This window comes from Acipenser ruthenus, chromosome 18, assembly GCF_902713425.1.
Source record: "Acipenser ruthenus chromosome 18, fAciRut3.2 maternal haplotype, whole genome shotgun sequence".
Lineage (NCBI taxonomy): Eukaryota > Metazoa > Chordata > Actinopteri > Acipenseriformes > Acipenseridae > Acipenser > Acipenser ruthenus.
This window is the reverse complement of record NC_081206.1, coordinates 3,579,974-3,592,917: the sequence shown is the minus strand read 5'-3', so window position 1 is coordinate 3,592,917 and position 12,944 is coordinate 3,579,974. Positions and strand designations below refer to the sequence as shown.

The window sequence follows — 12,944 nt, the reverse complement described above, 5'->3', positions numbered from 1 at the left end:
CGCCTGTTATGACTGAATGCGATACTCTTTAGATCATTCTATAAGACAGATAGAAGCAGAGGTATGAAACAGTTGTCCGCACAGTGTGTGTACATTTATAATTTATATTTAAAAAAAAAAGATACATAATTGGATAACCTGACAAACACGACCACACAGAAAGACAGGATGAAATGTGATTCACAAACACATCTAGAGACACACAAGGAGGAGTGCTAGTAAACATATGCGAAGGTACCACTGACACACAGATAGGTGGCGCGGTACAGTTTAAAGCACAAGTCTGTCGCTTTTTTCATTAAGTTTGACATACCGCTGAACTGCTCTTCCTCACCCACTGGGGATTTCGAGGAAAATGGAGAAGCTGATATTGTCACGACTTGGCCTATCATTATCAATAATTTAGGAGAACGCCAATCCAGGGTCAAAAAACATCGCAAAACAAATAAAAATAGTCTGAAAAAAAAACAAACCACTGTACCGTTTTGCTTTAAATAACACAGCTACACAGTATCTGTAAGTAATAACCATCATCACAGCTAGTCTGCAACGTGAGCCGCATTATACATATCCCCGCTTTCCGTGAAGGTACCGGTCCATATATAGCCTTGCTAAGTGTAAACCCACACTCATAATTTGTACATCCTGACATCACACGCCCCAAAACCGAACAAGCGGTCTTCCAAGATGATCACACCACAGCAGCGTGCCATTTCAACACCGCTCACCCACACGCAGACAGACACACCGAGATTCGTTTCCCGTGTATAAATAGCAGATGCCCCAATTACATACCGAACCCTTTGATGTTTGTATTTCCACTACCCCGAGCAGACAGAAAGCTCAGTATACACGTCAGCGCACACATTTCTTCAGTCCGCACATTATTTTTAGTAAGCACTAGTTTTATGAAAATTCTTAACAGCCATATTTCTAACGAGTTTGTGTCCCGTTATTTTAATTATTACATCTAAATCTCTACAAAATCTACATCGACGCCGCACCCGCATACGTTACATAACTGTTACATAAAGCCTATGCCTGATACACTGAAATCATTTCAATAGGAAACATCACCAGACACAACACAGAATCTATATACATGAGCTACTGTGTCCGTATTTTAAATTACCAGATGCGGGCTCCCAAATCGCCTCTTCTTGTGATGATCGATCCTTGATTCCACGTCCTTGCACATCCCGTTATCGCCCGGTAATAACGAGTTAGTATTGTGAAGATCTAACGACACAACACTCCCTGGTAAATTTCTCCATAATTTGCTCAAGTCTCAATTTCCACCTTAACTCGCGGCTCCACGTCGCTGATAGAAAGGAGCCAGAACGACCCGCCCCTATTGGGGGAATTCTATCAAAAACTTACCTTCCACCTATCGCTATTGGATAACCCGTCATTTAAGCCCCGCCTTATTTTAGATGCGATTGGATGTATTTTGCCGGGGTTCCCGTCTTACTTTCCAGCGCATTGGTAAAATCCGTATGTTGAAACCCCCCTCTCTCACACTATTGGCTATAGTGTTACGCTCTTTCATTCTATTGGATACAATCGATTCTTGTCCCGCCTTTCTTCTCACGCTATCGTTCGCGGTTCCACCCATCCCCGCCCTGAGCTTCATGGCTTTTGAGAGACATCTCTTTCATCCCCCCCTCTCCGTCATTTCTATTGGATACATGTCTCTGAAGTTACCAAGACGGGCAGGTCGAGAGCAAATATCATTGGCCTTCGACGCTGTCAGTCTCCCGATGGGCGGTGGTTACAAGGACTACTCGCTGTGGCAGCGTGGTGAGTCGAAAAATAACGGGAAGAATTGAGAGAATATAATTACAATGTACAAATCCCTAAACCTTGTTTCCTAACGTGCACATTATGAATTATTTTAACGGTGTGTTGTGCATTGAGAAAAAAATAAAGGTAAAATACTCAGTTTGAGTGAATTATCGTGCACTAGAGCGTACAGGACCACGGCACACCTCATTCCTTTGTGAAAAAGGCAATGTGGACGTTAGAACCAAGGGGCTTGCAGTCAGTTTATTCAGATATTTTGCTAATGGAAGCAACAGAAATGAATAACCCGTGTTGCACATACATTATGAATTAAACCGCAGATTTATACAGGAATTAAATACATTTATACAGGAATTAAATACAATGAGATGGGCGTGTCCATTGTACTCACTGGGGAAGTGAAGTCGACAGTGTAATATAAGGATGCTTTTTTTTTGTCAGTCAACACGATGTATACTTACTGTATCCAACTGCGCCACTTCACTATCTGTCTAATTATGATTTTCTATTCCATACAAGATTAGGTACACATATTTCTGCCTCGTTTAGTTTCTCTTGATGTAGGACTATCCAGCAAGCTGTCACAATGGTAACAAAGAGTGACCCTGTGTTGCACATCTGCTATGCTTACTGAAAGGAGACCACTGCTGTCTGGAATGTTTTGCAGATTTACTGTCAAGTATCTTTTAATGATGTATTAGCCTCATCAAAATGCCATTAGCCTAACTGGCAACATTGTTCATTTATATATATATACACACACACACACACACAGGAAGGAAAAATATAATGTTGATTTGTCGCATTCACCCAAAAATACTGTAAATATAATGCCACCCTTATACAAGCCTGCTGTGGTACAGCACCCAGTTAAAGCAACAAATGCATGCTAAAGCAATGGTAAAAACATGGAAAGATCCTGTTTATGATCAATATTGAACACAAACCCAAGCGTGGAAAAACAAATAGGAACAGTACTCAATTTACATATTACACATATTCAAATTCGTTTTACTGTCATGCAAGAGAATAATAAAAAAAAATGTGGTTTTTTTTTTTTTTTTTTTTGTTACCTGAAATAAAATAAATCAAAACAATACAAACACAAACAAGGCAGCCGGGCCGAGAATTAGATTTTGCACACGGATAAATCAGTCCAAGATAGACATGTTGTAGCAAGCACAATAAAATGGAAATTAATAAATATAAGCAGAGATGCTGGACACAGAAAAAACAGCACATACGTGTAAGCTACAAACAAAAGAGTAAGCGTTCACTCCCCCATCATAGACAACAAAGATGCCAAAAGAAACAAAAACACACAGCATGCTTATTAGGTACTAAAGCACTAACTTCAACTTCCCCCTGATGAATAAGAAGCAAGCGAAAGAGCAGAACACCTGGTTCTCACACCAGCAGCTGACAAAGCCTTCTGTTCCTTTAGCACAAAGAAACTACAACAGGAATAAGCAAACAGGGATCCACCGTTCTCCATTCATAAACACGGAGCCCCATTCACACACAAAGCTAGCCTCCCCACCCTGTTACTGTTTTCAAAGACCTGTACAAACAAACAGAAAGGTTTCCCTGGATTCAAACTCACTGTTCCGATTAGCTGCCAAGTCTGAGCCTCCTCTTCAAACCTCTTCGGTTCCTGCCTCTGTTCAAGGGCAGGAGACTAAGCTACTCGAGGACTCCGATTGCAATAGCCAAGCAGGACGGGACGAGCTTTCAAGCACGAAAACTGTGTTAAAGGCGCACCCTTCAGTGATGTAGCAATTTAGAAGCCTCGCTCCATCACTCGGGCCCCAATATGGTTTAATGAAAGGAAGAGAGATTTGCTGCTGGAGGTTTGGTTCTACTAACTCTTTGCATCAGCCATTAAGCACAAGCTATTGAATCCACCTATTAAATATAGGTAAGATATATGACAGCTAAAAATAATTGTGTTTGCCCTTGAAAAATAGAGAATAAATAGTTAACTGAAACATTGAGAGGAAGACCCCTTTTTCAAACAATGATCCCAAATGTAGACAAGCTAGTCAAACAAGGACTTTTCCACCAGGGACAGTGAACATGTATTTTAATTGCAGTGGACTGGTTAGATTAAAGCATGAGCATTGCACCATCACCCTAACTTTGCCTGCCATCTCTTGCAAAGCATACAGCCAGAGGCAACACTGAACTCACTGACGAGTACTTTTGTTATGTATTTAAAAGCTAGTCCTTTTAAAATGCTGTGTCTCCTTTGTAACCCCATAACCTCTGGAGTTTAAGACACATGCACATGCTACTTTAGCATATATTATCAAATTAAAAGCACGGTGACAGCATAGTAAACTGCAGGACTGCCATGCAAATTCCCCATGGTAACTTTGTGTGAGGGCAGTCTCTGCCTGTTTTTAAATCTTTTTTTTATTGTTTTAGCAGGCTGGATCTGAAAAGCTGGATCTGTGTTTGACCTCTCGCTCACAGAAAAGTCATTTCTGCTAAAGGAATCTAGGTCAGAGTGTGTGCAGAGAGGAATATCTCAGTGGGAAACTGTCACAACACATTAGGCAGAGCTGGAGCACTTTCCCTGGTGATGTCACACACCAGCTCAGCCCGTCGCTTCCCCTCTGCAGGTGTTTAGCATCAAGGTTAAAAATAGGATCACACACTGCCACTCAACCAGTGCACTTACCTTCAGCCTTCGCATAACCACAAGCACTACAGATACACAAGGTGCTAGTGGACGCAGCAGATGCATTTACTCATGCCTTCTACTTTGACCTCTGGACACCTGGGTTTGAGCCTGGTGCTCTCAACTTAACCCCTTTATTCTAAAACCATTAAACATTTCTGAACAATCTCTGCTTGAGAGAGGCCCCAGGACTCCCAGGCACAACCAAGGACTAAATGACATCAATTATGTCTGACTGTAGCCAATGGCCCCACACAACCGGAAAACAATTCAAAATAAATAAATGCATGTCTGCAAAGTGAAATATGTACACATTATTTTGTGGAAAGGAAAATCAAACTGGTTCATTTAACCTAAGAAGACTGCTGACAATACAAATAGTGAGGTCTGATAAATGTGTCTGGGGATAATGCCCCAGATGATTAGAGACCCAAAACATATACAGCACTCCCTGGTTATTTCATGATTTAATAACTTGCTTATGCAGTTAATTTGCATAAGGCCATGTTGGTACAAGTACTCTGAGGGCAGTTCGGTAATTCATTTCAAGGTACTTTAAGATTTTGTGATGTGTAAGTCAGCGAAATAAAGAGCTCTGTATGAATATTGGTCATTATTATATTTGAACAGCAAACAAAAAAAATAATAAGCTTTACAATTAAGGATCAACATTCGTTTTCAGAGATAAATCCAATTTTAGATCCAAACACCCACAGTGACGTGCTACTTTAATTAAACAAACGAATAAATAACAACATCTCAAGCAGTGAGTCTTTAATTTTAAGGAACATTTTACAAGACAGACATGTTTCAGTGAATGAGAAAGGCTTTTTAAGGGTACAAGTCAGCATTTTCAAACACAATCAGAACATGTAATATTATTCCTCAGATTTGTGTAAAATTTCCCTGCAGGTCTGCTTGCACTTTAAATGCTACCATTTGCATTTTACACCATAGCATAGACTTTTAAATTGCTCTAAAGAAGTTATACTTCAAAATACAGGTACATTAACTACAGTGCAGCTACACTATACATGCACGTCTGTTGCATTATTTAATACTTGTACATACAAAGTGATCTGATCAGGAAAAAAATAAAACTTAATATATGTTGTCAATGTATGAAGTTCCATACTCAGAATCGAGTGCATGTAGTAAATATTAGGAAATGGTAACTGCACTTAATAATGGGCCTGCATTTTGAAGTGTATCCAAAGCTATGTTTTTTTGTACCAGAAAGAAAAACCTTTTTAAGACAAACTGTGTCAGTTCCAAAGGTGTCCCAAATCCAACAAGCAGTAAAAAGGAGTAAACAGACAGATTTGGCAAGCACACTACGGATGAGCTGTGTTGGGATTACAGCCCCCCTCCCTCCCCGGAGCTCACACCCTGGTACTCACTGGTGCTGGTGCTGAAGGTGCGGACGGTGGAGATGGGCGGGGGCGACTCGGAGCTGATGGAGGTCATGTCATCATCCTGGGAGCAGCCTGCCTGGATGGCGCGGAGGTAGCTGTGGCTCCGGGATCGAAAGCAGGTGGGCAGGGGCAAGTCCAGGGCCTCCACTGCCTGGGAGTCCATTTCACTGAAGACTGACTCGCACATTTCTTCGTACTGACTGTGGACCTCCAGCTCCTGCACCTGCAACACACAATGCAGGGTCAGAGCAGAACTTGGGGACCATCCAACACACAAAGCTTTCTGAACTTTCCTAGACCAGTGTGACTGGATAGGGAGGATTGTACAGCCAATACATACACCACAGGGCCTTCACACACACATGCACAAAACCCTTATTTGAACTGTCATACACATTCACACAAACACTATGTCACCCTTTACTGTATCTTATCTGTAGGTAAATTGAGGACTTGAGTCTCCAGTGCTGTCTGCTTGACACCTCTCGCCCACACTGACCCTCTCCAAGCAAGCCAATACAACTGAATAAAACAGCTTGAGATTGACACACTGAACTGTCATGTGGGTCCTTGAGAAAGTTGTCCCCCTTTTGTCACACCCCAGCTGAATAAACACCCTATTTGAGACCATACAAGGAGGTGCAGAAAGCAGATCTTAAATAAGAAGTGGGTTAAAACTGTAAGAAAGTTAAGTAGGTGAGCGATTCTGCTGCTGAATGTCGCCAGTGTTATCACAAGAGCCACTCAACACAAGAAGCAGCAGACACACAGCACAGCTGAGGGGATTAGCTGGAAAATGCTCGCTTACTGTAATTGAATGCATAATTAAGTAAGCTGGCTGTAATACGTTCTACAGCTTGGGTAGGATACCCTATAATAAAATAACCACTAATATTGAGAACCGTGAGCTTATATAATAAAAGCAATACAGAATATGATATATTTCTGTAGCCACTCCCCGGCAGTACAAGAGCTATGCCCAATTATTTTTTCTCAAGGGCTTTTTATTGCTGAAAGCACCTGTCTACACTACAGCAGAAAGGACAGCTATCGGAAACAAATGTCTGTCTCTGAGTTACCGCAGGGCTTTTACTGCTGGGGGTCACCAACCTCCTCTCTGCGGCAGAAGAGTAGGCTTTAGAAAGAAAGAGGTCATCTCAAGTATATTTACATCATTGTCCTCAGTAGTCGCTTTAGAGTGGTCAGTGGGAAGGTTTGCTCACAGCAATGATATTGATTCACATAAACATCTCCGTGTGAGGAAAACATTGACATGAGCCTTTGCTTCTTTAGATCAGGGTGCTCCGTTATCGCTCCAGTTATCAGGATCACGATGTGCTTTCGTTCTTATGGCAGTGTTGATTGTTTACCAAGCAGGCTGGACGAAGGTGATGAAAGTGGGAGGAATGGTTTATCTGGAACAGAGTGGTTCAGTAAGGGAAGTGTTAAAGCACTCCCTCTAGATTTCATTTCAACGCACCCTTCACAATCTAACTCTTTAGGTCCATCAGAGTGGGAAAGCAGCTAAAGGTTTTGAGGTTCCAACAGGTTCTGATGAACCAACAAAAGTCTTGCCTGATCACAACTTCCAGAAACAATGTATTGGTGTGTACTGAATTGAACTAAACAGCAATAGTTGGCTACTCAATATCCTGCCATTATCAAGTCGTGAAACTTATTAATTAGACCATATTGGCTCCTTATTGGCTCACTGCACTGACCAATGAGAGAACTGAGTAGGTAAAAAAAAACATCTTCAGTAGGAATCCGATCGCACATTGCTGTACAGTATGTGATCAGACACTCAAACAGGCTTCAGTCTCTGTTCGATCAATGTTTAAATGGCACTAAATCACTCATTAAAAATAGATATATTATAGCTCTGAAAAAAACAAAACTCAGCATTTCATCATAACTGCAGAAAATGAGTTCATATGAAGCAGCCGCAATGTACACCAGAGTTCCCAACATGTGCCTACTGAGACTGAAATGTGCTCCTACCAGCTCAGAGCAATACCAGACTATACCTATACCTGATAATGTACGTGCACTTTTCATTTTAAATAACTTTTAAAATGAAAGAATTGGCATTCAAAGGAATAACTCAGCCGCAGTTTTCTGCTCCTCCTACCACTCCTAATCCCAGGAACTCATTCCCTGCAGTATTGATAAAATGCTGGGTTTTGCTTTCTTCAGCGTTATTATATTTCCATATCTATTTTCGGTGAATGATTTAGTGCCAGTAAAACGTTGATACAGCAGAGACTGATTGAAGCCCTGCCTGTGTGTCTCTCTTATTGAGAGGCAGGGTGTAGGGGAGCTGGGAAAGCTTCATTGCTCATTATAGTACTCGGTACATGGCAGCATCCGTGCTCTCTGCGACACACACCTGGCTAATGCAACTCTGGCTGATGCAGCTGTTCTTGCCCAAAGTGTTGCTGGCCTGGCTGAAGTCCTCATCTTCCCAGCACTGGTAGGTGGAACCTGACGGGACCCCGATACAGTCCAGGTTATCCAGGCTGCGATTGTTCGACATCTCCCTCAGAGAAGGGAGACAGCTGCGGGGAGACGGAGAGTGTTAACATTTCATAAGCTTTTGATTTAAAACACATACTGTGCAGACTGGGCCTCTGGAAAGTTAATTGTCGCCATAGAACGGGAAAAACCTTCATGCCACAACTTAACCTGCTGTAACTAACGCTGTCCAACTTCCAGCGTTTGCTGAATCTCCCTCGGACTTGATTGTTTTGCATTTTGCTTCCAAAAAACTATGTTAAGAAATCAAGTACTGTTTTTCAGCTAGTCAAGTGTTTGCTATTACAGTAATGGTAAAAATACTACAGTACGCTAGAAAATACTGTACATATGCTTTATCAAGTGGTAGATCAGCATGAGTTTCAATTATTTCCATTACACTGTGCTCACTGCAATAAAAGTACCTGTAATATAAATATAAAAAACTTGTAATTTAAACACAAAGTGTTACACAGATGGGACTTGGGTTATTTTAATGGTCTAAACAATAGCAGATTATAATACACTGCTCTATCATGAACCTTTTTTCATCGTATTCATATTGTTCAGGGGAGCTGATGAATCAATTGGAATTAATACAGACTTAAATGGTGGCAGCATTAGGATCCACTACAGTTTAGATCATTAAAGATAACCCTTTGATTTTCTTAAACACATGCAATGCACATTTTGCACTAAAAGTGTTTTTTAGGAACTGACATTTTTGGCCAGATTGCACTGTGTGTATTTTTTCAAATATAAAGCACTTTCTATGCAATGTGTGCAGACATAATCTTCTGTAGCACGTTTCACTTAGATAAAAGGATAAACACCAGAAAATAAAACAACACATTTCCAACACTGCAACAACTGATCTTAATGCACAGATCTTTCCAAGAGCATTGGATTGATTCTACATAAAGGGAACCGAATCCTTGATTCCTAGATTCCTTTTACAAGTTCTTAATGTGCATCTATGCGTACGTGTGATCAAGACATATGGCAACATACAAAAACAGCCTAGACTCAATGAAAGCAGGACAGCAACCAAACAATGGAAGAATCGGGTGCCTGAATGTTTGAGCTTTAAGCGAGTGAGAGATTGGTGTAAGCTGACATCCATTTTGTGAAGTGACAGAGCCTTATCAAGCTAAACACCCCACAGTGGCCACTGACCTGCTGTAGAGCGAGAGCCCGCTCTGTTGGGGTGACCACAGCACCTCGATATCCCCTTGTAAGGACATGCTGCCCAGGGATCTGTGGGGACACACGTTTTGTTTTGTGGACAGACACATGTTTGGTTGTGAGACACCACGGAAAGCTTGTTGGGAAGATATACCCAGTTATAGTTCGTGCAAGTTCCTCCCGAGCTGTGGTGAGTCTGGGAGCTGCCAGGTAAGCTCAGTTCTAGAGTAAACACTGCCATCTAGTGAGTGACGAGTGAACTCTCAATATAATTTGAAAGGGCAGCAAAGCCCATCACACTGTCAGTAGCCTACCATGTTATAGAACACATTGATTCCCAGCAATAAAAAGCAGGAGCAAAGAGCGGTGGTCTGATCAGCCCAGGAATTTGGTGTAACTTTGTGAAGAAGCTTACATAACACCAGTGGTCTTCATCCCACTCAGCTTTCATGATCAATAATACCAAAACACCAAAAAGTAAGGAGTCCCCATATAGAGCAGGTGACCACTTTGTGCTGCTTGTGTGGAATAAAAACATTCATGAAATTTAGAAGGGCGAGGCATCGACGAGAAGCAAACATGTGTCTCTGTATTTCTGTTAGGGTGTGAGTGTGTCAGTGTGTGTGGGCTCAAGTCAGTATGCATGGGTATCTGTGAGCGTGTGGATGTCATTAAGCATGTAAAGCAGGGTGTCTTAAACTCAGTCCTGGGGACCCCCTGTGTCTGCTGGTTTCCATCCGAACTGAGCTCTCAATCACTTAACTATACTCTTAATTGAACTGATTATTTGCTTAATTAGACCTTTTTTACTTGTTTTCAGCTCTTAAATACTCACAGATTTCAAGTTAGCTATAACATTTTATAAGCAACTCAAGAGCTCAGTTGGAATGAAAACCAGCAGACACAGGGGGTCCCCAGGACCGGGTTTGAGAACCCCGATATCGGGTACTAGAGAGTGTGGAGGTGTCAGTGTGTGCATCACAGTGTGTGAGGAGGTGAGAATGAGTGCATACCTGCCAGTGTGTGTGCATCACAGTGTGTGTCTCAGTGAGAGTGAGTGCGTGTCTGTGTGTCTCTCATGTGATCAGAATAAAAGGTCGTACTTGCGTGGGGGGAGCTGCTCGCTCAGGGACTGCTGCGTAGCTTTCAGATAGCTCTGTCTGCGGGCAGCTGTTTTTGGGGAGGGCTTGGGGCTCCCCTCAGAGTCCTCACTGTCCTCGTCCGCCATTGCCTTGATATAGCTGCCGCTGCGCATCCGTCGACACGGGATCTGGCTGGAGCCACCAGTCCGGTCCCGCGATAGTGTGCTGTTCCACTCCCCTGCAGGCACCTGTGGGGACACCAGCTAAATCACAGTTACCATGGCTGGTCAATCTCTCAGTACTACAACATGAAACACGAATGTCTTTGATCTGTGTCCATGTTGGTGACAAGCAACACAAAGAGAAATGAAATGATCATCTGTGCTCTGTGCTTGGACATATTCATAGTGTACCTGATGACAGTTTATCTATGCCTAGTCATGAATTCCAACACACACCAGCGAGCTCCACACACAGGTCCTCTGACTTACCTGCAGGTATTGACAGGCCAGGTCTTGATGACAGGACTTGGACTTGAGCATAGCTCTGTCAATGGTGGCCGAGCCCTTTTGGCAGACCTGCTGTGCCTGGCTGAGTGTGAGTGTGGACCACGAGCCACGCTTCACATGCCTGCTGTCCTCCACTCCCCCACCTCCACCTCCTCCAGGCCCCGGCAGGGTAGGGCAGGCTTGGAACTTGAGGTCGTTGCTGCTCTTGGAGGTCTTGAGCGTGTGCTCGCTGATGGTGTTGTAAGCGTGCATGAAGTACTTGGACGGCCCCTGGTGGTCCGGCTGGCACCTGCCAAGAGTCATAGGGGCCGTGGGCTGGCGGTAGCTGCTGGCGTCCCCGTCGAGGTTATCGTCGGAGCTCCAGAAGCCTGATATGTTGGAGCGCACGCGCTGCTTGCTGCTCTCCGTCTTGGCCCGGTCCTTGCTCTTGCTGCGCCGGTTGTGTTTGGGGTCCTCGCTGCCACTGCTGTTGGAGAAGCGCCCGTTGAGGCTGCCCTTGGCGGAGCCTTCCAGGGACTGAGACTTGGCGAACAGCTTTTGGACAGAGTTCACCAGGTAGCGGATGCGGCCCGGGCTGTCGCTGCGCTGCTTGGAAGCCGCTCCACGGTGGAATTGCAGCGTGCTGAAGCCATCCCGGTGGATGGGAAGCTGCTTCTCAAACTGGTCCAGCAGGTTGGGTGGCAGCCGGTTCATCTTGCTGCCGGCCGAGATGGTCGCCGAGCCGCTGGTGATCATGCCTCTCCCGGTCATGCCTCTCCCGGCCATGCCCATAGACATGGAGGTGCCCAGGGTGGTGCCGGTGCTGATGCCTCCGATGCTTCCTCCTCCCGGGGTCAGGTCTGGCTGCCGAGTGTCAAAGTGGGAGTTGTAGTGGATCCGTGGGAAGGTGCTGCTGTTGGAGATCTGGTTGTTGAGAGGCAGCAGGTAGTCGGATGTCAGGGAGTTTGGGGTGGGAGGGGGGAAGTGGTGCGAGGGGTCCAATCCCCCATAGTGGTCCATGTTTGGGCTCAGCAGGTAGGGGCTGCGAGGGTCCGCTGACGAGGGGTACATGAGTTCCTGGTGGCCCGCAGACGGATCGCAGCTGTCGGACAGGTGGCGGCTGCGGTTGGCTCCTAACCCTTTCATGGTCGCCGAGAATCCACTTTTAGAACAGCATGGTCCCAGCCGCGGTAGAGACTAGAGCCGGGGTGGGCTAATCCTGAAAGAGAGGAACAGAGAGGGAATGATAGCACCCACAGCCCTACAGTTATGCAGTAGACAGGAAAAGAAACCTAGCAATTCATTTAAACAAATGTTGTCTTGGTCATGCATTTAAATCATGGAGAGGTCTGGTGTGTTTGTTCCACACTGACCAGGAAGGGAGAGTTATGGTCTCTCTCACTCTGTGGTTGATTGGCATTCTGCACCTCCAGCAGCCTGCAGGGAGTTGATGGTAATATTGATCATGCCTGTCAAAATTTAATATACCCTTAAACAGCAGAGAGGTATCTCCATAATCTTTTCATAAAACACTCTACAATGCAACTTGGCCAGCAGCAATTGCTTTGATCTCAACACAGAACTCTCCCAGTTTAACTATGAAAGCCCCGGGGGCCTCTCCTCTTTTAATAATCTAAAGCAGATAATTGGTATTTTGCCATGTGCATGCATCTGCATCACACAAGTGCATACAATACTAGTGCATACTTATATGTACAATGGACTGATTGTATTACAATATATGAATATGCATATTTGTACATTTTATACATAT

The 12,944-nt window shown here is 44.0% G+C and overlaps 1 protein-coding gene across 5 annotated transcripts in view; it reads right to left on the bottom strand.

Annotated features, from left to right (window-relative positions):
• Positions 1-12,944, bottom strand: part of LOC117421855 (disks large-associated protein 4-like) — a 112,881-nt gene that overhangs the window by 25,895 nt on the left and 74,042 nt on the right. For 3 of the 5 annotated variants that reach the window (XM_058990858.1, XM_058990854.1, XM_058990855.1), the window contains 5 exons: positions 11,174-12,389; positions 10,704-10,945; positions 9,592-9,672; positions 8,291-8,459; positions 5,887-6,124 (listed from right to left, as the gene is read on the bottom strand). In XM_058990858.1, the coding sequence (XP_058846841.1) occupies positions 5,887-6,124; positions 8,291-8,459; positions 9,592-9,672; positions 10,704-10,945; positions 11,174-12,316 (1,873 nt within the window). In that variant the 5' untranslated portion in view covers positions 12,317-12,389. The remainder of the gene's footprint in view (positions 1-5,886; positions 6,125-8,290; positions 8,460-9,591; positions 9,673-10,703; positions 10,946-11,173; positions 12,390-12,944) is intronic. The other 2 variants (XM_058990856.1, XM_058990857.1) reach the window with 2 other exon arrangements.